Source organism: Struthio camelus, chromosome 3, assembly GCF_040807025.1.
Source record: "Struthio camelus isolate bStrCam1 chromosome 3, bStrCam1.hap1, whole genome shotgun sequence".
Classification (NCBI taxonomy): domain Eukaryota; kingdom Metazoa; phylum Chordata; class Aves; order Struthioniformes; family Struthionidae; genus Struthio; species Struthio camelus.
This window is the reverse complement of record NC_090944.1, coordinates 102,971,747-102,999,650: the sequence shown is the minus strand read 5'-3', so window position 1 is coordinate 102,999,650 and position 27,904 is coordinate 102,971,747. Positions and strand designations below refer to the sequence as shown.

At 39.1% G+C, this 27,904-nt stretch overlaps 1 protein-coding gene and 1 long non-coding RNA gene across 6 annotated transcripts in view; one reads left to right on the top strand and one right to left on the bottom strand.

Annotated features, from left to right (window-relative positions):
- Positions 1-10,885, bottom strand: part of TTC27 (tetratricopeptide repeat domain 27) — a 135,886-nt gene extending 125,001 nt beyond the window's left edge. For 2 of the 3 annotated variants that reach the window (XM_068939406.1, XM_068939408.1), the window contains exons 1-2: positions 7,326-7,450; positions 1,443-1,572 (exon numbers count right to left, since the gene is read on the bottom strand). Coding sequence is in view for 1 of the 3 variants with exons in the window: in XM_068939405.1 (XP_068795506.1) it covers positions 1,443-1,572; positions 7,354-7,531; positions 10,479-10,566 (396 nt within the window). In the remaining 2 variants the exon portion in view is untranslated. Of the gene's footprint in view, positions 1-1,442; positions 1,573-7,325; positions 7,532-10,478 lie in introns of those variants that run through there. The other variant, XM_068939405.1, reaches the window with a different exon arrangement.
- Positions 10,886-17,381: 6,496 nt separating this feature from the next.
- The window catches only part of LOC138066820 (uncharacterized), a 38,196-nt gene continuing 27,673 nt past the window's right edge, over positions 17,382-27,904 (top strand). Inside the window, exon 1 of one of the 3 annotated variants that reach the window (XR_011140329.1) lies at positions 17,382-17,520. This is a non-coding gene — a long non-coding RNA (uncharacterized lncRNA). Of the gene's footprint in view, positions 17,521-24,109; positions 24,162-27,904 lie in introns of those variants that run through there. The other 2 variants (XR_011140330.1, XR_011140333.1) reach the window with 2 other exon arrangements.

Here is a 27,904-nt window from a genome sequence, read left to right as displayed (position 1 = left end):
GCAGGTGTTTAAAGACTGGTTAAATTTTTCAACCTGCTGTTTTATATCTAAACAATGTAGCATAGTTATCACTACTTCCAGTTCATAGAGTCTATATTTAACAATATTCTCAGTTATTAATCTGTATTAACAGCAAGTAATTTCTGATTTCAGCTGTCAAAAAAATCCTTTATGTTAAATAATACGTAACAAATTAGCACATACAAGTGACAAAGGATAAGCAGATTGGTTCCTTGTTACTAAACGGAAGCTACCAAAAGAAAAGCAAAAAAGCCCCAAAAACATGAAAACAAAAAACATAAAAAGCTCATCTTTTTTGAGAATGATGAGAAGATTCATGCTTTCCAAAGGGAGAAAGAAGGAAAAGAACTGTCCAGAAGGTAACATGAAATGGCAATATTTAGGAGGCTGTCTCAATAAAAAAAGGGAAGGGGGGGGCGGAATTTTTCAGACTAGCTTTTAACTATTGGAAAGTTGCATTTCTAGATGGCCCATCCAACCTGTATTTGTTTAAACCCAAAATCAGTGATGTTTTTGGAAGAGAGACAGAAGAACGTATCTTCAAAAGCAAATACATTGTATCACATTCCCACTTAAGTATAGAAGAAAAAGTAATTGGAGTTATCCTCTAGCCCCCTCCCTGATATATTGCAGTAGTCAGTATCTTATTATAGCTTTAATCCCAAGCGAAAATTAATACTGAAAAAGCTGTGATGAACCACAGATACAGGAGCATCAGACATGCTTTGAAGCATGCTACTGTCATGAGAAACCATACACATATCTCACTAACACAACTGCAAAAAGTTACAGGGTTGACTAGTTATGTATGTAAAAAGATGCCAACGCAAATAAAACTGACACCCCTCAGTTTCAACTTCTGCATTCCCCTCCACTTTCAGAAGTGCTATTTGTCTTAGTGATTTCATACTAATAACGACGCCATTCACATCGCATCATCCATGAGCCTGACAGGACGCTGAGCAAGCAAATCTCCTGTTCTCTTAATGTCTGCCAGTTATTCTGCTATTTGCAAGATGCCCAGCTTCTACCTCTGTCTCCAGGAGGGAAAAATTTCTAAGCCACGTATAAATATCTTTCTTTGATCCAGCTAAGAATACACCTCAAAATAAAATAAATAAAAAGTTTACTGACTGCAAATGCCCTTTCAGCAAATGCTGCCGTGCAATAAACTTATCTTCCCCATCCAAACCCAACACTTCCAGTACGAAATCTCTTAAACAGCGAAGGCAAATACAGTAACTGCTTTTAGGATAGTGCATAAAAAGCTGACGATATAGCTGCCCCAATAGCAGCCAGTAGCACTCAACGACTAAGGCAATTCATTCCCACCCTATGTCTCATAGACGTGTCTTTTCTGGATAAATGGGTTTTTCGTGAATAGAATAGCAGTGACTATAAAAAGACAGCTTATTAAATACCTCACAGAATTTCTGTAACAATGCAGATGGCAAAAAGTCCTGAGGCTGTAACTGCACAGGAGGCCCAGTCCAATTGCTTTGAACAAAGAGCTGCAAACTGCCCACACCGAGTAGAAACACCAGCCTCTGCCTGCAATGTAGATAAGAAAAGCAATTAACAACAGATTAAAATTTTAATTAAGACTACAAAATCTGGTCAATTATCACACTAATTCAAAACTCTCAGTCTTAAAAATCACCCTCTCACAATAATGAACCTAGTACTCAAGAAAGCAGAGCCATGTGAAAAACTAAAAGGTTTGGAAATATATTTGGTTATGCAGAATGCTTATAACTAATGACAACACTTTGGAAACAGAAACAAATCATAGGCTTCAGAATTCAAGCCTGTATCTAACTAGCAGAGATCACCAGGAGATTAGTATAGGAGGCAAATTATCCCATAATTGCCTGTTGCACTGTTGTTATGTTTTCCTGTGACGCATCCTTTCCTCAGCATGGTCAGAGGAAGATCATCGCATTATTGTATGTTCCAAATTACCATGCTTATTTCTGTTTTGACACAGCAGTTCACTTTCACTCCCTGTGAGAATAAAGCAACTAAGCTAACCTAAAAGTTCTGAAGTACCACCTCAGACTTGCTTCAGATACTTTGATGACAGTTATCTCATTCAATCACGCTTTTTAATCTAAAACACGCTTTATTTATTTTTTCAAAGATGAAATTCTGAGAACTGTTTTCCTTCCTGAAACTGAGTATAATAAGTTTTTCCTTATTTACAGGGCTACGCTCATCTAACTTCATTATTGTATTAATTCTTTAAGCAGCTACAGGGACAAATAACCCCCGTGGTCTGCAGAAGGTAGGCTAGAATCCCTCAGAATTTAATTGCAGATTTAATAGGTGTGGACCTTTAGGACACATACATAAGTTTCTGATCTGTTTTATGACTTCTTTAGGATTTTCAGCCTTACTGTTTTGTAGATCAGCCATGTGCCAACAAGGGACCAATTACATATCATATAACATACCTCCTTATTTAGGAAAAGCTAACGTTTTAATTGAGCTGTTTGATATAAAAACAGATACGTTAAGGAGTGTAGCGCTGTTAAAAAAATGTAGTTGTTCTGTTTCTATAAAGGGACTCAGAGCTGCAAGATTCCTTAGAATGGAAAAAAGGGGTAACATGTCATACAACTCCTAAAAAACAAACAAGTAAACAAAATGAAACAGAAAAGCCACACACAAACAAGAGTCTGGTGGGCAAGAATACGACAAAAGATGTAGGACAATGAGAAAGGAGAAGTGGGGAACGCTTAACTGAAAAAAAGGAACAGATCCTTCAGGAGAGCTAGAGAGCAAAGTCCTGGTCTAAAGAGTTCTTGCTGAACAATTAGATTTACTAGTTGCCGTTATCCAGATGGTAACTATCTACCCACAAATACTATTTGAATGCCTACCTCATATTACCATTAAACATCAGAACAAGTCAAAGACACAACGCACTTGCGCTGCTAATAACGTAGTGCATAGTAATTGTTACGCGTAAAGCAATTACACAGGCATAAAATTTCTAACTATTCTCCTACAATAAATTATGGTTCAAAATTTCCAAAAGGAAAGATATTATAAAGTGTAATCAATCATCTCTGTATTGGGATTTGACAGATGCACTCCAGTCTTCTGAGGATTCATTTACATTATTTCTTATGATCATTTACTACTAAAAATCTGATTTTTAACACTTCTGATGCCTATATACAGCAGATGAGGTTGCTTGAGGTCTTGTTAGTTATTCCCACGCAGAATGCCTCTGCAATGACTGAAACAGATCCCAATGCTGTGATATTGTTTTACTTCGGTCTTTCCATTGACTAATTTGTCAATGCCAATCGCTTGTTCTCATTTTCAAATTCACGAACAAGGTCTGCCCTACTTATCATTCATTCTGTACGAGAACGTTAATTCTGAACTCCAGTCCCCGCAAACAAGGCTAGTTTCCCTCACCTATCAGTTGATTTTTTCCTAAGAAATGCTTTCATGCTGTCTCCCTGACTGCCCTTCTCACTGGCAGTGCAGTTCTGCAAATGCTTACCTCCCAAATGTTGCCTTATACCTGCTGTTCTGTACTGCCCGACAACCAACAGAGGCACTGCTGCTAGTGTTCTGCTTATTTTGGTGCTCTACATAGCTAAGGAAATACAAGAATGAAATAAGACTATGTCTTCATCCATCCATCTTGCTGGTCCTTTCCTCTATGTGAAAGGGGTTTTCCGGTTTTGGTTTGTTTGTTTCAAATGTTTACACAAAGCCCAGTTGGATCGTGATCCATGATGTGAAATCAGGTGCTTACATAAATACACTTCACTAATGTTTATATTGCCCTCTGTATGTTTGCCTCGATTCAAAATAAAGCATAACTGAACATTTATGTTTGGAAAAATAATGGGTTTGCATGTTATGCTAGAACTCACATATAAAATACAAGAGTAAGAAAATACTCAATAGCCCATATATGCTGAATATAAAATTGGGTCGCAGTTTTTTATTTTGCTTTGACTTCTGTTCTGTACCTTTCTAGGCTCTCTTTGAAAAAAGAGAGAAAGAGGGGGGGGGGGAGGGAGAGAGACTGCATAGTTATTTTTCCACTACAAATGCATCAACGCAAGCTGCAGAAACAGAAGAATGTATTCATTTTTATTTTTCAATATGTATGGCACACCAGTGCATTGACTATTGGATGCCCCAAGAGAAATACCAGAAATATCATTCAATATTCATGTTAGGAAATCAAAACATAAACTTTATTGTATGGATTTGTTTTGGGAAGTTTGGTATTCATTAATATATTGAGTAAGGTAAATACATGGTCAATAAAAAACAATGTTATTGCTCATTTCCTTGTTCCTTCAGATTTTAGAATCAAACAGAGTAAGAAGCCTTCAAGCTCTTTCAGAGCTCTCCTATAACATTTTATTCTTTCCTTGTGTCCCACACACTCTTTCTAGAGTCAAACTGTATCTCAGGTAATAAATGCATCTCCTTCAAATGGAAGTCAGGAAAAAAAACAAAAAGATATTCCCCTTCTACACAGATACATACATACTATGGCTCCATCTACTAAAATTCTGCTGATTTAAAATACAACTACCAAGCCATACTTTTCTATAGCAGATAATTGTTAACCTTTGAGTAGCCGCAGCAGGGAAAAAAACATTTGTAAGTTTGAGAGGAATACTTTGAGACTTTATTGTTAAGCCATGAAGTTTAGAAGTACGATACTGAAAAATGTCTGGGGGATAGAAGAAGGAGGGAAGTAGTTACAATGATAGAAAAAGTTGCAGCAGATTTTAAAATATTGTTAAAATACTTTTTCTACAGAACCATGGATTTGAAAGCAGGAAAAGTGGCAGGCTACGTCCAAAAAAAAAAAAAATACACTCCAGGTCCAAATATTGAGCTGTTTTGCCCTCAAGCTCCTTAGTTTCAGCATCAGTGAAAAAATTCCTTAAGAGTTTTTAATGCTATTATAAAACTGTACTTTGTACTGTTTTATATTGTCCTAGAAGAATAAGGTTAACATCATCCAACTTTCCACTTCCGATTGAATTCAGATCCCATTGAGCTTTTTTTGTTTCCAGAATTAAGATTTTCAGTTCAGAAAAAACAAGCCTCAATTTGAACTAGGATCTGTCTACTAAAAGTCACAAGTCAGTCAGCATCTTACTGAATTTTCTGAGCTAGAACATAGAGGTTAACTGCACTTCCTTAGGATTACTCAGCAGGGAGGAAGGAAAGACATTTTCACCATAAGCAGTGAAAGGTCAACATAACAACATGAAAAAGTGGCATTAATTTCTTCCATAAGGCAGTCAGATAGGGCACAGGGCCTGCAGCTTGCAAAAATAACTACGTAACACATTTTAACTTTCTCTGTAATTGGAGGCAAAGAAGCATCCTACAGACAAAAGTGTTGCAGGCCTTGCCTGCCTAAAACAGGAAGTGATCTGACTTTTAATAGAAGATTTTCGATTAAGAGGAAAACACAAACAATTTTTCTTTCAGTGCTAATATCATTCAAAGCATCTCATACTGTATTATTAATGGGGTCTGAAAAATTCATTTGACTTCAAAATGTACCAGTGTCTTCCAGAAATATTTTCTGTTTGGAGCAACGTATATGCTTCCATTTTGAACAAAACTCTGCCTGGGCAGATAAACCTCTGCTTCTGAAAGGTTCAGTGTTGTAGTTCTGCCTTCATACCTTTGGGTGAAGGGCTTCTAACGGTGCCTAGAGTTGCAGAGGGAACAAGAAAAAATGTAAGACCAAAGTACTCGAGTATGACTACCTGAATAACAGATGGCTTTCTGTGCGCTATGACAGCGGCAGCATGGTCCTATAAATGGGATATAAACTAATAAAAACTCCTAGAGGGAGTAGAAGAGGATGCATCACCATGACAAGATATTATAAAGTATTCATGATATACCATATGATCATTTTTAAGAAGCTGAACCGTTCATAAAGGCTATTTCTTCCACGTGCAGCAACACATACTTCAATCAGTGATTAAGATCAGGATTGGGCTGATAGTTTTGGGTCTGTTTCAAGCTCTGTCAGACCTTTATTTGCTGCATAATTCAGAATAAACTATTAACTATTAGAAGTTAACAATACTGAAATTTTTCTCTAACCTATGTCATCATATAAACTCCAGCTAGTATACAGCAGCAAATGTAAACAAACAAACGAGACAAAATCCATGGGAACAATCTCTGAACATTCAAATTCAGAAAACAGTAGCATATCATACTGTATTTGTGTTAGTTAAAGCTCAGGGCCCCTCTTTCTCTAAAGATTTTCCCAGTAGAATAAAAATTAATTTACAAACAATACAGTTTCTGGTCTCTCTCTTTCACACTAGAAGATATTTTTCGCCACACTACAACCAACACCTTTAACAAATTTTAGCCCAATGTTTTAGAAGTGCCAGTTATTTGTTTCTCTCTGGTATTTTAGTAAAACCTCTTGTTTTTATGTTCGACACACCAAAACACATGCATTTGTATTCAGCCACACTTACGAGGGATACATTGCCTTCCTCTTATTTTCTTTTTACCTTTATCTTATCTTCTCATATATTTTACTGTTCTTTTGGTGAAACTCCTTCCTACCCATCCCCTTAAAAAAAAAAAAATTTAAGCTCTCTCTCTCTCTCTCTCTATATATACACACACACACACAACTAGTTTTCTGCTTCCACTACTCCTAGTATGATAGAATTTAGTCTACTCATATTTACTTATCAAACTGTATACATTAAAGTTTGGGCTCTCTAACACCAAGAATTAGAATAAGTAACAAAATTAAGTTAGAGTGAACCTATCTTAGAGAAAGTTTTGTGAACCAAATAATTAATCCATGGATACCATCCACGAGTAATACCTTACTCATTTTACAGTAAGAGTAAAACAAACCTGCTATGAATAAGTCTGAAAAACATAGACGTCGCTTTGACAGCAACATTAGGTGGTACTTCAAGTATTCACATGTACGTAACGTAATACTTCAGGAGATAAAAGTGTTAGTAAGCGATTGGAAGATGCATGGCAAGATGGCGTGTTTATACCAGCAGCTTCAAAGGTAGCTGCTGTAGATGAAGCTATAATTTTCAAAAAAAATCTTCAATCAAAATACTATCCAGTGAAAAAAACGATGCTAACGAATAGATGCTCCAGCAGGAAAGGCTGGGAGGTAGAGGAACCCACACATCACAGGAAATTATTTTCAAATTTTCTGCTAGAATAAGAATTTTTGGAGACCATGTATTTATAAATGAAAAAAACACCCTTTGCAAAAATCAAATATGGCCTCTATTGACCTTTCATATAATAACCAATTATTTCCACCTTTCCATGTTATCAGCCTCCGCAGGAAGGTCCAGGTATGCTAGAATCTGTTTCTCCAAGTAGCCGTCAATGTTCTCCTCTGTCAGAGAAGGTGCACTGAAAATATTCTGGATGGCTGAATTTGAAAATACTGCCTCGTATTTCCCATCAAAAATCAACTGCAACAACGGTCCACTTTCTGTAAAATAAATAAATAAATAGTCAACTTTGAAACAACTTCATCTTAAAAGAGCTATTCAAATCAAAGCATATACATCTCTTTCAAGAAAAGAATTCTAATTTACCTTGCAAAAAGTGCACTCGTATTTAAGACAGAGAACAGCAGCAGCAGGAGTCATCTTATTCAAAAGGAATTTTACAGAGCTGGTATTAACGTTACAGTTAAATACAAACTGCTGTATGAATGTAAAACATAACAAATTGCACAGGAATTTCGAGGGAAATATGTGGCTGGCCTTCCAAACACATACATAAAATTCATGAAGACGACTTCAGTTATCAGAAGAGATTTTTTTTTTCCCTCCTCAAAAACATTTTAAATTAGCGTCTTATAGTAAAATCCTACAGATAGAACAATAATTTCACAGATTACAGAGCCCTTTCAGGGGAACAGGAGAGCTGTGACAAATAAAGACAGCTCGATAGTTGTAAAAGTTCAGTGAATAAATTCCCATGTAACACTGCATAGACTACACAGTCCTTCCTTTAACTGCTGAGAACATTCACAGAGAACGAAAAATATGATTTTACCTTTATAAAAAAATTATTTCCCCAAGATAAATTTATTATCTCAATGAGAAGTCTGCGTATGAAGTCAGATCCTTAGCAGCAACTACTACATTGGATATGAATCCATGTCCTCCACTTGCGTCTTCCAAGACAAATAGAATTCATGAAATGCTATACATTAAATTTCTAAGGAGTTTCCACACAACCAAATATTCTTAACTAGGCTAAATCTTTGTTCACGGAAGGCATCTTCCCTTCTTTTTTTCAAATACGCCACAGTGCAATCAATCAAGCAGCTGTTTGTTAGAACAACTCTGAAGTGTTAAAAACCTTCTACTCTTGAGCAAAATCATTATCAGATTTGACTGCTTTGACAGTCAAAGCTGTTGCTTCAGCTACTAGCTAGTTTTAAACTAGCTGATATGGATGCTGGTGAGGGTGCAGCTGAGGAAATACAGAGGTCTGCATAGCACAGATGCCTTGAGATTAATCTGTGATTTCAGCCGGGTACTGCAGCTCTTCTTGTGCACTCGCTGCTGCCATAGCTACACTAATATTGGCACTCAAGCTAGCCAGCTTCACACTAGCACAGGTGTACATCCACACAAGCTGCAGCTGTGCAAGGAAGCTAACCAAATACCAACTGCAAGCTCTTCCAGCTAAAACAAGTATTCTAGCTCTTAAGCAATCTGAAGACTAAGCACTGAATCAGCTTCAATAGCAGTGGCGGATGACTTTGTAGGAATGGATGATAGAAAGACATTCATTCTCATCTCCCTACACCAGGCTATTAACCACAATTTATATTCTTTATGATAAAGACCAAACAAACGATGTGAGAGATTGTTTGTGCTAAATGAATTTAAAAGACTTTAAGCTGAACCTGGAAGGGCTCATGCAAAAGAAAAGTAACGCTTCTGAAGCCCTGCTGACATCACACTCTCAAAGAGCAGAGAGATGAGCAACTTTCTCCCACCTGTGCTTTGAGGAGACTTTCTTTCACCAAATGAAAACTTACTTGTATCAGATTATAGTTGCTCAGACAGGCAGTGTTGTATTTGAGTAGAATAGTTATTGGCTGTGAGGACACTGATGAAGAATACCGATGTTTGTTTTTCCAATAATACCGAGGCATTACTGTTTATAATCCCATAAATTCTGCTCTTGATTGTGTGTTCAGACTTTTGTAAGATATTGTATAAATTAAAGGTCACAGTTTTCAACTTTAGTTTCAGGATTGTCAAAAACCAGGGCCCACTTAGTGATGACTAACAGTCCTCACAAACCCCTTCATTTTCTGTCTCTACCACAAGGTGTTTTTCTTCAATATCAGTCCTGTCCAGAGCTCATAGCAACACATTACTAAAACAAAACATACACAACTCTCAGTGAAAAGATTAAAAAAAAAAAAGTTTGACAGATGACAGTAGAGTTATCTAAGATTTCTGGACAGTACAGTGACTAAAGCCAAATAAGAATTAAAATAAAGAAATAGAGCAAACTAGATTTGTACAATTAATTTCCAAAATTCAGTAAGTGCTGAGGGTAAGGATAAAGGAGTCTTTCAAAAGGCTACAACCACTACGTATTTCAAGATGATGGCACTTGACTTAAACACAACTGTATTTCTAGACTGCCTGAGGTATGGAAATGTTACTTTTACAACCAATGTTACTTTTTTTAAAAGCCGCTGTGCTCCCCTGCAGGAAAGTTGGGTCAGTGACAGCCTAATCAAGGCCGGTCAGGAGACTACTTTACATTGTTCCCTTAACTAATTACGACCAAATAACCAGTGAAAATGCAGAGCAGGTAGTTCAGCTCTTTTTCTGCTCTTATTTGACTACAACAGCGAGTTCCATATCCCTGACAAATTCCAGCAGACCGGTCGTCTCGCTCGTGCCTCAGGAGAAGGTCGAAGACAGCGGCGTGACTGAAGGCAGCCGGAGGAGCCCCGACACTAACAGCAGTGCTCTACGGACGAGCCGGGGGCCGGCCGCAGCCCAGCCCCGAGCCCGCCGCACCGGGCTACCGGGAGAGAGCCAGGACTGCCGCAGCCTCGGCCCCTACTGCCTCGGGCGGCGGCCCGCCCCTGCTGGGGACCGAGAGCCCCGAGCCTGGCCCGGCCGCCCCGCTCGACGCAGACCCGCCCTGCCCGGCCGCCCCCGCCCCGGGGCACCGGCAGGAGCCTCCCCAGAGCCCGGCAAAGGGCAAAGAGCGCGGGGGAGGGGGAAGGGGACGAAGCCGCCCCCACAGCGGACGGAGATCCCGCCAACTGTGGCCGGGGAGGCACCGCGCCCCTCGGTCCACTCCCCCGCGCTCCAACGGCCGCCCGCAACGGTCGGGGACCTGCCCCCCCCGCCTCAACCGCCACCGGCCGGGCCGGGCCCGCCCCTCACCTGCCGCCGCGGCTTCGCCCTGCTTCCAGGCCAGGGCCTCCGCGGGGCTGAGGAAGCCCCTCAGCAGGGAGCGCTCAAGAGCCAGCATGGTCGCTTCGCGCCGCCTCGCCTCGCCTCGCCTCGGCTCGGCCCGGCCCGGCCCCGCTGGCGGCTCCCGCGCCCACACGCGCTGCTGGCGTCCCCTCAACCCATGTGCAGGAACCGGCCGCTGGGAGCCGCCATGACGCTCTCGCCGAGCACGCCGGGAGGAGGCGGCACCGCGCACGCGCGGCGGAACCCCACCCGCGGGAGCGGGAGCAGAGCCGGGGGTGGGGGGGGGGTAAGGGCGCGAGGTAGGCGCGTGCGCGCTGTGGGCGGGAAGGGAGAGCGAAGTCAGTGGCCGCGTGCCTCGGCGCGAGCCCCACGTGCGCGGCGAGGAGCCCGCCCCACCCCCCGGCGGATGCCCCGCCCGCAAGGGGGCGGAGCTCGCCGCGCAGCCGTTGGGCCGTTGCTGCTCGCGTTGGGGGTCGGTGGCGTCGCGGAGGGGAGGTGGGCAGAGCGCGTTATCCCTCCTGCTGTGGGCGTTGACGCTGTCCCTCTCCCCGGAGCAGTAGCTTGGGAGGCGGGTGGGGGTGGGCGCGACCACGTACACGCACATATGGGACCACCTGTGGGCCGCAGCGCGGTGTGGGTTACCCCCAGGGCAGCAGCAGGTGCTAGGGCAGCAAGCGCTGCGGGAGAGGCACTCAGGCCGGTCAGGCGTGCTTGGTCACGGCCGTATCCCGGCCCTGCCGCACGACGCTGCCGAGGTGAGGAGCTCGGGGGAAGAAAACTTGCCGGTTGGCCATACGCTGGCGAGTGGGCTTTTTGGCTGAAGTAAGAAGGCTTTTGTGGATTTGGTGGAGAGCAGGAGCTGGAGGGGTTAGCACACCTGAGGCCATAATGCTGTCCAGTTACGGACTGGAGCCTTTGCTGGGCCGGGAGGGGTGGCTGGTTGCGACCCTCCAGGCCCGGGAGGGTTGGAGAGGGGCCAGCACAACCCACACTCCCAGGGGAATCTGATCTTCTATGCCCTCTCCAATTTTATAGGGTGAGCCTGTGTTACAGGCTGCTTTACTTAAAATACGCGTTAGTGTCAGGGCAGGGGTGGATTGTGGAGATCATCAAAGGCTGTCACCTGAACGTTTAGCAAAGTACAGGCGGAGGATTGTTCAGCTTGAGTTTAGTTTCGTGTTGCCAGCTTTGTTACCTGAAGAACATAAGGCAGCTAATTTGGAGATGGCTTCCATGTCTCTGTATGAGCTCTGTTCACTGGGTGATGTTTTTATCAAGATTTCTCTCAAATAACATTTGCACAGAGTTAGGAAGTTAGAACATACAAAAAAGTATTGATTTGTGAGCTGGATAGACCTGAAAAATGATAAGGAAGAAAATATTAAGTATGGTTTGTAGGCACACAGGGTTTTTTAAGTAGAGTTTTGGTAGGTTTTTGTTTGATCTAGGTACCTGCATGCCAAAAGATGCTTTGGACACACAGATACGTGCCTTAGCAAGTTCCTGGGGTGAAGCGCATGCACCTCAGCACCTCATGGTCACTCTCTTCCCTCCTCTCTGTCCCTGTATTTCAGTACCTGTCTGAATATCTTTAGAAACAATTTTATCCTGTTGTTTCCAAGCTCTTAATTTTCATCTTTTTACATGTACCTTAGAAGAAGGAGAAAAAAGGCCAAGGCCTCCTATTTGTTCAAAATTGAATGCAACAATTCAAACGACAGGAAGTGTTCTCCCTGAGTTGCTAATGAAACTTGAAAGTAATCAAGTCAGAAACCAGAAGACTTTTACAGCAGGGCATAAATACTTAATTTGGAAAGATAAACATGCTGAAGATGACTACACTGTAAAGGTTACAATTCATTTTAGTGTCAACTGCAGTATCTAATATGGTGAAACAGAGTATTTTCAAAGCTTAGTTTGATATCCTTCAAATATTAAAAATGTTTTCATCCTGCTTCCATATCTAACATAGTCTTCAAAATTTGAGGAAGCTTGCAGCTTTTAATTTGTTTTACTGCAGCTTTTTTATTTAAATGACTATAATAGGTTATCTGTCAATTTGGGCCGTAGCATACAGGATATTAATTTCAAATTTAATTTTAATCAAATTTGTAGGAACAGAATACAGTTAAATAAAAATATGTTGTTATTTAACTTATTTTCTGGCCTGAAAGCATTTCCTCAATTTGTATTAGATTTTACCAGTAAAGAGATAGAAATGTGTATAGTTAATAAATGATAGCCATCAACTCACTGTAAGTTTTAGGAATTGTGAACCAAAGGTGAATGTTCATCTGAAGGCAGTGGTTTAGAGAAACTCTTAAAACATAGCAGATAATGTAATTTCCACGTACTGTGTTAGAAAAATCATGTATTGTGCATTTCATGAAGCTCACGATTAAAAAGTAAATCTGTCTAAAGATGCTATGATGTTACTTGCTTTTTCTTTGTGTGTGTCAATAGAATCAGATATTCTGAGCACATTGTCTTTGATGCTCATTTGACACCTGATTTTTATATTATATATGATGTTTTACTGGCATACTAGAACCCGTCAGTCAAAATGAGGCATTGTCAGTTTTGTATAGTATGTCATATCATGGCTGCGTTCTAGGATTCAATTAACAGACTTAAATAAATATTTGTAAGGATAAATGTGGGAAACTTTTAGCTACTCATTGCCTTGCTTGTCTGCTGGCCAGTTCTTTCTGTACATTTCTTTCTAATTGTGATTCTGTATGAAAAATAAAAAATTCAAATATTAGGCTAATTCACAGTGTTTAAATGTGAGCTGCACTGTAACAAAGTTTCTTTCCCTCCAAGTAATAGATTTGCATTAAATGTAAGTAGAAGATTTTTCCAAAATTGAATGGATAAATTCTTAAGTTAGATAGAATTAAATTGTAAAATAATACTTCTTTCCATCCCCTCTTTTTTTAACAGAAAATTCAATATCAAAATACAGTTTGAATACCAGTGAAGAATATCAGTGTCAAAATACAACTAAGATTTTGGTAAATAAAGGAAAAATACACTTGCATGATCTATTGATTTAAAAAAAAAAAAAAAGAAAATTTTTTTTTTTCTTGGAATTAATAACTGGTAAGTATGATTATATAACAAAAATAGGGAATATTTTACTGTCTTCCTCACCTCTGCCAGTACTCCTAACTTTTTTCTTATAATTCAGTTTCTGGGGGCATCGAGAAATTCTAGTACGTATATGGACAGGAGCATCACCAGGAAATTATTGCACTCCTGACTGACAGTGGAGAGATTGTTACCATTTGTGTAAAAGACTTTGTTAATTGACTTGCTGATATCTGCTGCTTAAGCCCCCTATGATTTGAAGAATATATAGGTTTCTCAAAAATTAAAGCCAACAGGTGTTATCTTCATTTAAACATTGCTTCTACCGGTTGCCTTCCCTCTGAAGGGAAGCATTCATGCTTCAGCAGGCCTTTTGCAATATTGTGAACTGGAGATTCAAGATTTTACTGTATTGCTGCTTATTAGTTCAAAGCAGGAAGTAGATATTCAAACCTTTTGACACAAGGATTTTCAGAGGAAAAACCTTTAACTTTTTCCTGAGTTCGAGGAAAATTATATCCATGAAGTGGTGTGCTGTGGTGTCAAGACTTCTCTGTGCTGTTTGAACTAGCACATGAAAATCACCTTTCAAAGTATCTTGCTGTGCTGCTGCGTTGATACTGTATTTCTCTTCTGTTGCAGGTTTTTTTTTTTTTAAAGCCTTTTGATGATCTGTAGTGCCATGATCTGGTGGCACTACAAAATGTTACATAGTGTTCCAAACCCACTAGCGGTAAAAGAAGATTTGGTAAGTTTAAAGTCATTATTATTAGCCTAGACATTTATTATGACTTTCTAACAATGAGCTGCTGTTTATAAAAGCTGTTGTTATATGAATTTTAAATTGATCTTCAATTCAAAGTGCCAGGTTTTTGGTACTGGTGAGGAAAGATGTGATTGCATTTATGGCATTTTTGAACAATAGCTTGATTTGCTGTCTTGGGTTTTTGTTGTTGTTGCCATTACCAAGGTAATAGCCACTCGTTAGCATCGCCAGATGAAGACTTGCGAGGTTGTGTTGCCAAACTTCTACAGTTTTTAAAGATGAGCAAACCCCAGAGTATTCAAGGTATCTTGTGAGAGGAGAGGAGCTGTGAGGTTTGCATTGGGGGAGTCTACCAGCTTTTCTTACTTTGGTTCAGTCAGTTCAGTCAAGTTGCATCTAAGTGACCAGTTATTCTCTATGGATCATCAATTTTAAGGTTACATCATCTTCAATTATGACATCAGAAACATGCTTCAAGCTTGTTGGAAGCTTAGTGGCCCCAACAAAGGTATCAGCTGAATGTTAAAGCTCAGTTCTTCAGAGTGACTTCCTGAATATTACAGCCAAATTGCATTTACAGCAAACTGGGTTAAAGCTGATTAATATGCCAACCGTATAATTTTTCTCTGATGCTAGCTGCATGTAGAAGGATAAAGGATTTTGGTTTAATGGTAGGTTCACACAATCGTGCGAATACTAAATAGTTGCTGGAAGGTGATTTATGTTCACATTTCCGTTTTAAGTATTGTTTAAAAAGTATTTTGTGCTGGGTATAAGAAATTCTGTGATGATGTGAACAGGTTTATAAAAAAAAGCCCAGACAAAAACAGTTTGTGCAGTTTGTGTATTGGTCAGCTTCAAGTAAACAGATACTTCTTGTGAAGTGCTGGATGCCAGAGGAAAGAAGTCGTTTGTTAGAAACTGATTTCTAGGCATAATTTGTTACTTTTAAATAATTGTAGTTACATTCTTCTGCAGTTAATTGCGACACAGGTCATAGCTTTTAAATGTGCTGTTATCTTATATATCGATTGGCTCTCGAGTTGTATACTACTAGGAAAAAAAGCCACTATCCTTAGTGATCATTTAAGACAGAGAGTGAAAATGAGCACTCAACTTCGTTTGCTCCATGTATGCAATATGCTAACACGTTAGAGTCCTCGCCAGATCTTTGGGGGCCTCTCAGTTTGTAAGAGTGTAGGAGAATACAGCTGTGCTTTGAGAGTCACCAGACTCATCTAAAGAGGAAGAATGAATGCCAAGTGTATAGGGGACCATCAAGTAAGATGAGTCATGTCAGCAGCTCATGTGGCAGTGCAGCTTTAACTTGGAGTTGCGCTGCAGTTGCTTGTACGCGCCCTCATTGTAAGGAGAGAGATGGTCCCTAAAAAGCTCCCAGATCACCTACAGCTTTCGCAGTTAATTTTGCAGTTTAGAAAAGAACCCAGACTTACAGTCTTGAGGTGACAAAGGCACCTCAAAGGAGTGACAGTTATTATTCAGCTGTTACTACATAGCAGTAACACATCTCAATCACAGGCACTGATACAGTGCTTGACATCTCTTATGGCTGCTTCACTGAATTCACCAACTAGCCTTGAATCAGTTGGTTCTCTCGGGTCTGACCAGTCAGCTAGCTTAGGTCCTTGCTTTGCCCAGACTCTGAATAATGCAATCACTGCTCTGACAGTGGGATGAAGATAGAAGAGATGCACATCTAACTTGCTAAGGTAACAGCAGTTAAGAAATTCTTCTTTTGTCTTACCAACAGCTTTGTAAAGCAATAGTGGGGAGAGGCAGTGTAGGACGCTGCACAACACATGGAAAAGAAGCAGGGTATTTCAAAAACACACTTTGAGAACATACAGCAAAGAACATGGCCAGCTGCAAACAGCCTGATACAACTCCTCTGTGATATGGAGGTGATTCAGCAAAATTCTCTCTTAAAAGCACTGACGTTAATCTTCATTCATTACCTGGAAAAGATTATATATGACTATTACTATAGCTTTGCATAGTACCGAAGATCAGTGAATAATATGACAAAGATAAACAGCTCTGAAGTAATTATATGCTCAGTCTGTAAAACAGAAAGGTAAGCTCTGAGGTACAGTTTTCCCACCCTGAATAAGTTAGTTTTCTTAAATTTAGCCATTAATTTAATATAGTCTTTCTTGATGTCCATGAATATATATTTGCCATTCATTTAGCAAATGTTTCTCTATTCCTTCTTTTTTCTCTTTTTTTGTCACACTGCAATATATCTTATTTGAACTTTTAAGAAAATAAAGTCTTCCCTAGTTAATTAGCAGAAATTTGATTTGCTTCAAATACATAACATTTGTTGAGTGTTCAGATGAATAAATCAAAGCCTATGTGGAAGCAGTTTATTTTACTGTTCAACAAGAGAAGAATTCATTAAATAAGCATGTAGTAGCATGCCCAGATTTGTAGTGTTTAATGCCTTCTCAAATAAGCACGCACAGAATCAAAATTTTGTACAATTTTAAGTTTTTGTACGGTAACATTGCTTATCTTTCTCTGCTAGCCTTGAAAAGAGAGAGAGAGAGAGGTTTAAAAATAAAGGCTTTTTCTTATTTTAAAGGGCCTTAATTTAACCTTGGATTCTCTTTGTTGGTCTGGACAGAGAAAGCCTAACAAATTGATTCCAATTGCATGCACTTTGTCAAACAGAAATTTTAGCTGAAACAGATGGAAACTTGTGTTAAAGCTACATGATACCTTTTATCTCTTTTGCACTCTTGGTAACATGATTATAATTTTGGGCATGGAATGTGAAAAGTGGATGGTCACTTGTAAACAGAAATGTGTTTCTGAAATGACCACACATTTTATTAAATGAATGGGTAGTTCTAGTTCTTGCTACGCATGTGTGTCACAACGAATTCAGGGTGGTTACCACGCTTGAGTTGCAAAACTGCCCTGACATGAGACTGGTAGGCAATCAGAAACACTGGTTGTGACAGGCAGTAAATGACAAAGGGGTGATGAGTTTCATATACTGAGAATCCAGCTGAATGCCTAGTGTATCATCTTCCATCAGGAAGAGAGGAACTCTTGGGTAGTCATTGTCAGTGTTGCGTGCAGGCCGCTTGCAGAACTTCTTTTCCTCTTGGTCCTCCAAAGTTTGAGGTATGCCTGTGACTCTTGACCTCATTAAGGTTCGATGTGTGACTTAAAGAATGAGAACCGTTGGTCATCCCTGTTTTATAATGTTTGTATTGTTTGAGTACTGTGGGTGAATGGTGTGTGTGTGTGGGTGTGTGTGTGTGTGAATTATGGAGTATTCCATTTGAATAAGCAGAGAAATACTGGGTATGCTTTTGTAAATATTTTTACGTTAATACAATAAGCAGCTCTGCAGTGGTTTATAGCTGTGTCAGGTTCTGAAAAATATGAGTTAAATTGTTGTGTGATTATGCATTAATGTATTTTATACAAACTGTATTCCAGAATCTTTTTAAAAATCTACAGAACAGTAACTAAACTCTTAGATATTGTAACATGCCTTCCAATGTGATTCTTCTAGTTAGTGCAAAGGATTTCACTTTAATAGTGATATAGGCTTAAATGCTGTATGTAAGTATGACAGACATCATGCCTGATGAGGGTTGTACAGTCCTATAAAATTTCAGCTTGTAGTTTTGCCAAATGCCACAAATATGTTGTTTGACATTTTCTATACTGAGTCTCTCCCTTAGCTTGAACAGAGAGAGAATACCGATACTTAAAGCACTGGTCTCTAGCACCCTAAAACCTGCATGAAAATGAATTTTCATATTTTTTTTATAATTAATGTCTTTCTAAATCTGTTTTTAACCTACTAGCTTCTTTGAGGATCATCTTGTTCTCTGTCTTGGAAAGAGCCAAAATGAGATTAACTATTTTCTTCCAAAACCTGCCTCAAAACGCCTGTCAATGTTTACTTTATATTTATAATTTAAAATTTAACATAGTGAAGGATTGACGTGATCATTAACAGTGAACTAGGATGACTCATTTCCCTATCCTTCGTGACTGCTTCTGCTGACCTCTTTACTTCTCCTGGCTCCCCAGAGGAGGTGCTCTGACAACTCTGACAGGGTCTGAGCAAACTTCACAGAATCACAGAGTGGTTGAGGTTGGAAGGGACCTCTGGAGATCATCTAGTCCAACCCCCCTGCTCAAGCAGGGTCACCTGGAACACATTGCACAAGATTGCGTCCAGATGGCTTTTGAATATCTCCAGCGAAGGAGACTCCACAACCTCTCGGGGCAACCTGTGCCAGTGCTCTGTCACCTTCACAGGAAAGAAGTTTTTCCTCAGGTTCAGACGGAACTGCCTGTGTTTCAGTTTGTGCCCGTTGCCTCTAGTCACTGGGCACCACGGAGAAGAGTCTGGCCCCGTCCTCTTGACACCCTCCCTTCAGATACTTGGGACACATTGATGAGATCCCCCCCTCAGCCTTCTCTTCTCCAGCCTAAACAGGCCCAGCTGTCTCAGCCTCTCCTCACCTGAGAGATGCTCCAGTCCCTTCATCATCTTAGTAGCCCGTTGCTGGACTTGCTCCAGTAGCTCCATGTCTCTCTTGTACTGGGGAGTCCAAAACTGGTCACAGTACTCCAAATGTGGCCTCACCAGGGCTGAGTAGAGGGGGAGGATTCCCTGTGTTGACCTGCTGGCAATGCTCTTCCTAATGGAGAATCCTTTTGCCTTTGTATGGATTTACAAAGAGCAAAAGAAGTTGGTGGCCTGATGTCCCAGAGCAGGTTTGAATTGTCATTCTCATTATATATTGACATCCCTTCTGGAAGAGAACTGCTGTCTCCCTCTTTCTTTAGCAGTTTCAGTTTTCTTTTTCTCCTCCTACTAAAGTTTTTGCTCTTACATATGTCTGCAATTGAGGTTGGCCTTTTCAAGAGGCCAGGCACCGTATTTCAGGTGCAGCAGGTAATTGATTACTATATGAGAAGAAATTATTCAATCCTTCAAGTAAATAAAATCCTATGTAGTCTCTCTAGGGGCTATAACTGGAGTCCTATGTCAGTGCACAGGGGGCTATTAACACAAGCGCTGGCTACAGGTTGCATACACCTTTGCTTTAATAACACCTAAATTGTTCAGAATAAGGATGCTGATCTTTATAAAATGAGCAAGTGAGCAGCCACCGAAAGAAAGGCCCTTCTAAAATAAGATGACCAACTACGGCCAGAAATCCTTTATATCCGGTTCCAATCCAATCGGAACTAACCTGCCTGGGATGAAACGGTACATATTCCCCTCCATAGATCAGTCCTAGAACTGGTGAACCAGGGGTGGCACCCAAAGGGTAGAGTTTAAATTCACCATATGGTCTTCTAATCTCTCTGGATGTATATGAGGCATTATGTTTTCAGGGCAGATTTCCAAGTTGATGCTGGGGAGTGGGAGTGGGGAGTCCTTTCTCCAGAAATTATTTTCCTTTATTCTTATCCCCTTCTATAACCTTGGTGATGCCGTAGCTGATCTGCCCTTCCACAAAGTCATTACAATTGTAACTCTCTGCATTTTTTACAAGGACTTTTCAGGTATATGTGAGTTCTACTGCCAAATTCTTGTCAGCAACATTCAGGGAAAGAGCTCCTGACTGTTCATCTCTGGCTAAAATGCTACAGGATTTGCTTCTAAAATTGATAAACCCACACAAGAAGAAAAGGAGAGATCAGGCCAAGGAGGCACAGTGATAATAGCATCCTGAATAAAATAGCCCTTTTTAGAATTTCCAGGCAATAGCTTTTCTGTCTTTGCTACTATCAGTGTCTTGATAATATTCTTGGATCTTTTTGCCCTAAATTTTTTTTTTTTCAAAATTTATGAGACCATGCCTCACTATTTCTTGTCCAGGAAACTAAAGCACGGGTTATTTGATGCAAGGTTTCGTTTGGATTTGGCAGTAATTCTAAGGCTTGCAGCCAGTCCATCTTTCACATGCTGGTGCTCACGTACCATTTCAACCTGAAATGCAGTTAAACGTTGCAGAACTGTTTAGCTCGATATTTTCCTTATTATCAAATAATCATCTTTAGAATCCATTTACAAACCATTTCTTTCAACAAGAGTTTTTTGAAGTAGCGAACATACATGCATACATTTATACTTTACATTTTTGTGGGTATTTTTTTGAACTGCAGAAATCGGGCATGTTGACCTAAAGTTTCCTCAATGAAATTAAAGGTGTTATCGTAGGGCCTCTGTTTGAATGCTTACAGGAAAATTAATTAAGATTTCTTCAACCTTAGAGGCAGTTACTTTTTTTTTTTTTTTTTTCTTCGACAACTCCTTAAAGAGTTAAGGAACCATAAGGCTTCACTGAAATTTTTTAGCTTTTTTTCCCGTTAATCAGTAATTCTCAATTTCTCTCTTGTTTCTTTCTCAAATTTTGCTCTTTTCGTTATGAACTAGCCTATGAGGAAAGATGGTTAGGAGGATATTTAATTGAAAAAAAGAGAAGACTTAGGGGAGTTCATGATAGTCTTCCCATACGTAGAAGTTACTATAAAGAGGTTTTACACAGTGTTCAGCAAACACCTCTCGACTTCTGTGGTCTTCCGACGGTAAGAAGCTTGACTAAATGATGTCCTGACCTCCCTGATGGAGCCTTCTTCTTGTGATTTTTGTTTCTTCTTGAGTTTTTCTCTGAACCTTGAATCACCTTGATGGATGAAGGTTGTGTTCACGTTCAGTGGCTATGAAATAAGCTTTGAAGCTTTATTGGCATAGAAGCAATAACTTTCATCAGTCTGAAGCTTTATCGGTCTGCTCTGTTGAAGGTGTAGTCAGGAAAATGGAGATGGCATTTCTCCATAGATAGCTATGATCCGATTAAATAAACATGTGTGATATTTAAAACTATATTCCATTTACAGTGCTGTTCTATCATACTTTAATACTTTTTAGTCAAATGATTACTTCTTAAACAAAAAATAAAGATAACTCTTCCATTTCTTCTTCTTTGTTCTCCTCTTTTGCCCATTGTCTCCCTCCCTACTGTGCTCCCAGGCAGAGCCTCAAAATGAATGCTCATTTTTGTGGAGATCAGAATACTTGAAGGAATTTAGAAAGACTAGGCAGAATTACAGCTTTGACTGGATTGTGCTGTTGCTCTTTTAATGGTATATTTTAAAGATATGTATTATTCAGTCTTAATTGCTTTTAGTGTTTCATCTGATAAAATAATGCTCTATTACTTTTTTGGCAAACTTAGAAAGATTATTTACAATTGTGTGTTATTTACCTTCTTTTCTATAGAAAAGTTCATTTCTTTAATAGCTGAATTTAGGTTGGAGAGGCGACATTGAGACTTGCTGGCATGGAACCAGATTCTGATAGCATCATAGTGTGGTATAGGTCAAGACTTAATTTAGTCTGGCTTGGAGTGAAGTGAACAGATTCTCCTTTAATGTCATGTCTTTGTTCCTGACATAGAATAATAGCTATTTCTGTTTACATCTCATTTTCAAGCCATAAAATTTCTGTACTAGCACTAAAAATGGAAGAAAGGTGTAGGATAAAGATAGTGACCTTGCTGTAGTTGACTCCTTTCTGAAAGAATAGAAAGTAGGTGGTGGGAACTTGATTTTCCTCTTATTCTCTTGAAGATGAATAAACCAAGGTAAGACAGGGCTTGTATCTTTAAGCTGTCTAGTTAGGGTAGCAATATGGATTGATGTACAGGAAACTTTACGAACATCAAGTGTTTATGTTTCTCTCCATGTTCATGGAAACTGATCAAGACAAACTTAAAAGACCAAAGTTACAAGAATAACAGCACTGGTGGCAAGAGTGACTCAGTAACTGAAAATTTATCTGGATACAAGATCAAACTAGTAGGTTTGCACAAATTGTCATACATATGAGAAATTTACTGTATGCTGTTCTTCACCTTCCTACTTGTTTCCAGATTCAGCTGTTAGACTAACCTATTCAGACATTAAAGTAGTCTTCGGTTTTTCTCAGCAGAGGAAGAAACGCTTGTTTTCCATAGTAGCATATCTCACAAATATCAATAAAGCCAGATGAGCTTTCATGCTTTCCTAATATAAATAAATCCAGTATTTCTGTAATTAGCTGTTTAAAGGCTGCATCCTCCTTCCGAGAGTCTCTTTTGTGTAGCTCAAAACTGTTGGAACAAATTCGGTAATATAGTGAATTTTGGAACATTTTGGATAAGATGAAATAGAACCATAGAAAAATCTAGATTTGAAGGGATCTCTGGAGGTCATCTGTTCCAGAGCCCTGCTCAAAACAAGGCGACATTGTTAGATCAGGTTGCTCAGGGCTGTGTACACTTTAAAGATCTCCAAGGACAGAGATTACACAGCCTGTTTGGTTATCTATTCCAATGCATAACAGCCTCTGTGATGGAGACTTTTTTCCTTATAGCCAGTTGGATCTTCTGTTACTGCATCCTGTGAATGTTGCCCCCCATTTTTTAGGTTTGCACCTCCAAGAGTCTAGATCCGTATTTTGTACAACTCCACTTCAGGTGGTGGAAGGGACTGCTATTACATCTCTTTGCAGATGTAACAAGCCCAGCTCCCTTAGCCTCTCCCTTGTCTGTCATATGCCTTTAATAATTTTAGTGGCCCTCTACTGAACTCTATCCCGTTTTTTGGTATCTCTGTCTTACTGAGGGGCCCAAAACTGGATACAGCGCTCCAAATGTAGCCTCATTTTTATATAAACATATATGTGTGTGTGCGCGCGTGCGTGTGTGTGTGTGTGTGTGTATATATATATATATATATATACACACACACACATATGTATGTTACATCTATTATAAAAATAAAATGTAAAGTGTGCTTTACTGATTATCCATTCTCATAGTCATGTGAAGCCTTACGTGAATTTGCCACAGGGATTTAGTATAACAAACCTGACTTTTTCAGACTTGGGTCCTTGTTCCAAAAGTTACGCCTTTTACTTAAAAGTAATATTGTGTCTTTTTTTGTTTTCATCTAATAAAACATCTAATAGAAATTTAACAACTAGTAGAATCATGATCTAATTTTCCCGTATCGTTTAGTTCTTTCTCTCTCCTTAAAGTCCTTCCTAAGCACAAAATGTGTGAACGTCTGTTTTGTTTTTATACTATTGTCATCTTTTTATAAGCCATACTATCCCCTTTCTTTCCAGGTCAAGTTTCTGGTCTTTCCAGGTCAAGTTTCTGGTCTTTCCAGGTCTTCAATCAGTTATTTAGGATCTCTGAGTTTTGTTTAGTAGTATTATTTGTATCATTTTCTCCTTACCGTTTATTGGGATTTGAGGTCTATATTTTCACGGAATCTTTAATCACCATTTTTAGGCATCTTAACATGTTGAATTCATTTCAGCAGATGAAAGAGATCAATAAGTAAGGTCTTAAGCATTCTTGATAGCCAGATGCTCCTATATTTTGCATGCAGAGATCTTTCAGCTGCTGTCAGCTTGATAAATGAACTGAGCTCCGAATGTGTCCCCTGTTTACTTTAATGACCAAAGGTTTAGGCGTTCCAAACCTCATGCTCTGTTTCTGCATTGAAGTATGTAGGCCTAAGAGCAAGGAAGCTTTATATTTATTAGTTTAGTATGTACTATATTTCTGTTTTGGTGCTGTCAGAAATACACAATTTTAAACATTTGTAAGGATCCTCAGACTTAAACTCCAGACACGGGATCTTTTAACTGCTTCAGATGTGCAGGGGGAGTATTTGAGGGAGGGGAAGGAGGAGCTTATCTAAATGGCTGGCCTTTGAACCATGGAACTGAAAAGGTAATTCTTGCTTAGTTGTGTTACCCAGAGCCGTTTTTTGAATTTGCTTTAGAGTTGCTATAAATCAAACCTGTAATCTGTCTTGCTCAGCGCATATACAGATACTTCAACTAGTTTTAGATGTTATTGCATGATTCCAACATTTGCAAGCAAGTTTAAAACAAATCTGTAGCTATTACTATATGCTCTGCTATTATAGATGGTAAGGACTGATATCAAAGTACACACACTGTCCTACTGCAGGAAGTTCCCACACTCAGAATCTACAGGCTACCTATTGTCACAATGTAAAGCCTTGAAATTGCTGGCGTATTAGTTAGTAGGTAACGCAGCATGTGGGAGCAGAATTTAAAAGGTACTATAAACTATGTTGTCGTCAGACTATTAAAATAATTGTTAGAAAATTTGAGACATTAAATATCATAAAGATTTTATTGTTGCTTAATGATTTAGGAATACAAAAAGAGGAAAATCCCACAGGTCCAAGCACAGCCAAAATCTCTGCCAAGGTGCAATTTGGAAGGATGCCATTTTACCTTCAGAAGCTTGGACTAATAACAGTGTGTTCAGACTCATTGCCTAAATAAGTAGCCTTTGCAGTTTATTGAGTGATGATGAGACATAAAAGTATATTAACAAATCCCAGTAGTGGCATAATACCAATATGTTAGTCCCACATGTGATTGAAAAGAAAGAGAATGTTTAACATAAGGGAGCAGAGAGAAGCTATCCACCTGCGTATTCCTATTCTTGTTAGCCTGATTTTCTTGGGAAACCAGATATACGCAGTCGTGCTGACTGTCCCTGTTTAACACATTCAGAACCCACTGGCCGCGTTCAGCCAAACTGAACAGAGGCATAATTATCTCTGAAGTCATTAAGTTTTTGCTAGTTTTGTGAAAAAGATGGCTAGGTAAGGAGAGAAATGTAACAACAGCCTCAGCTTATGTCTTTTGCATGAATTTATGTGTTGTTATGTAACAGAGAATTCACCTGGGCAGGGAGGGAACGTTTAAATACCCTGAAAGCAGAAAAAGCTTTAACTGGAGTTTGCAGTCAGCTGAGGGCACAAATTAGTTGGAAACAACGCTTCACTAACTCTTATGTTTGCAAAACTGCTTGTTTAGTGATATCACCATGATCCTTAAACTTTCTACTCACAGCACACAAATTTGTAAACTGTTTACTTTTCCCCGTAAGTTTTCCCATCTCTTAATTTTTCTTTTGTATGATGTAGCTTTTCCCCACTTATATTTATTACATCTTTTGCACTGTCGTAGTATCCATGAACGTCTGTGAGCTTCTTTACATTGTAATCAGCATAGTCTAAATTCTGCTGTCATTGACAATGCAAGTCACAGTCATAGTGCACTTTTGTCCCATATTGCAATTACCAGTATCATTTTCCTTCGTTATAGGCACAGCAAGCATGAACTTACATTCAAGTAATTTCATGAGTAAAAATGCATTGTTTAAAATCTCCAGATTTCAGTTCAGCAGTAGAATTTGTGACTCAAACTCATGCTGTTGTATCCTGGAGAAGGAAGGGGAAGGTTGGATTCTTATGTCCTGTGACCTTTGCTGGCCCTGGGATCATGAAATGAAAAGTTACGTTGCTATGGGTGTTCCAGTTGCTGGGTACCTAAAATTACTCCTTTGAACTCTCTGTGAGGTCAAGTAATTTTTCTATCCTTAGTGGAATTTATCAAGTAGATGAAACTTTGGTCAGATTTATTTCCAACTGTTCTTTTCAAAGCTGTTCTTTGCTTTCATGTCAGGGTACTTCAGGAAAATTTTGCTCTAACAAACTTTCTAGACCTTTATTTCACTTCTGTAACAGTTTTTGCAGTTTTACGTAACTATAAACCTGTCTGGTACTTTGCACTGTGCTTTCTATGGTAATTTAATCTATTTCTCTGCTTTTTTGAAACATGTAATCAGTTGGGAGCATTTCTTTTTCGAATCTGAGAAAATTCTGTTGTTTGTTAACCAGTGCTTTGAAATTATATGGTTGATTAACCGCATAGCAGAAGCAAACCGTTGGACTCATTTGGCCATGCCATCTATTGAAATGTTGTACTCTTAGTTAATCTCATAATCTTCCAGTATTAATATTTCTGTAGCAAATCTTACATTTCTCAGTTCATGTCCCTAATTATCCTGTTTTGTCTGTTTCAGGCAGCATTCTGAATGAAGCACTTAATAGGAATTAGTTATGAATAGCTGGAAAGTGCCCTCAAGTCCTCCTTATTTTTGACTTTATCCTTTTTTTAGTGTTGTCTCCACCATTTCTGGAATTTGTTGAACTCTTAGACTGTGGCATGTGTGTCATGAATAGTTTCATTCAGATAGATCTGTTCTTGTTCCATTTCAGGTTGTTTTGTTTGTAACGCTTTCCTTTGTCTGTGATTGTAATGCTAGTTGTCAAAGTGTTCCAGATTTTCCAGGACTGAGGATGTGCTGTTTTGCTTCAGATATTAGCACAGTTTTGACAAGCGGCTTCTAAAAAGTACTAACCAAAGAAAAAGTGTGAGGGGGAGAAAGATTATAGGGGAAAGTTTTACACTTTTTCTGTTGAGTCAGATCTACTAAAATCCTTGGATTGCAGTTGAAGTTGATAATGATTTTGTATTTTGATGTCTCATAATTTTTTTTCTTGTGGGACACTATATAATCTTATTGAAATCTCTTTAATTGGTAGAAGGGCCTAATATGGGTTTATTAGTAAGACAGGTAGTATTATGCATGGACTCGTAAAGTTTATCATTTAAAGAAAAGAAATTTGAGAAAATGCAGCAAGAAGGAAAAGTGAAACAGTCCCTTTTAAACACCCTTACCACACCTGCCTTTTCCCTTGTGCCAGAATAGCTCGGTATGTCCATTAGCTTATATGTATTTCAGTGGAATTACATTTTTGTTGCCACATGGTCACCTTATAGTGGTCCCCAGCTGTAGCGGCACTGGCCACTTCTTTTTGACATTATAATACTTTGTTTGTACCCAGGCCAATAGTTGTGACTTTCTTGAAAAGAGTTTCCTTAGGGAAAAGATGCCTGTTCCTTACTATGTAAAGAGGTCTAAGTTACAATTTTGAAAATGCTGAAAAGGGCCATAGGACATAAGTCTGTGGATGAGTGTTTGAGGGCAGAATTTACTTTTTTGAAATTAAAGCTATTTTCAAGTCACGGTTTAAGTAAAACTGCTGGCAAATACTTTGTGCCAGTGGTTACTGATTCAAGTCAATCAGAAATCACTCTTAAAAAAAGGGCATTTCCTTTGAATATTTACTTATAAAACTGTCTCTCAGGCATCAGAGCTGTGCAGACAGCCAAAGTTAAGTAGAAAACATTCTGTCTAAGAATGTACCAAAACAGAAAGCAAATTAGTAAATATAAATAAGACTTTATTACTAGTTTATTCATTTGTAGAACTTGCAGGATTCCTAGGTCAATCTGTTTATGACTTTACATTTTAACCTAAGAGAATGGAAAATTTGTCTTTCATGGCAAGACTGTTTGCAGGTGTATATGTACACACATATATTAAGAACTACTCTTCCAAAGGAAACCACGCAGGGCTTGGGGCCTGCCACACTTTTCTTGTTCTTGTCCATGTGGCAAAGACAAGCAGCCCTAGCCAAAAGTAATTCCTGAAAAGGATATACTGTGGAAATCTCCAAGGATTAGTAAAAAGACAAATTGCTTTCTGAATATGAATAGAAAATTAGTTAGGTGTCTGTCCTG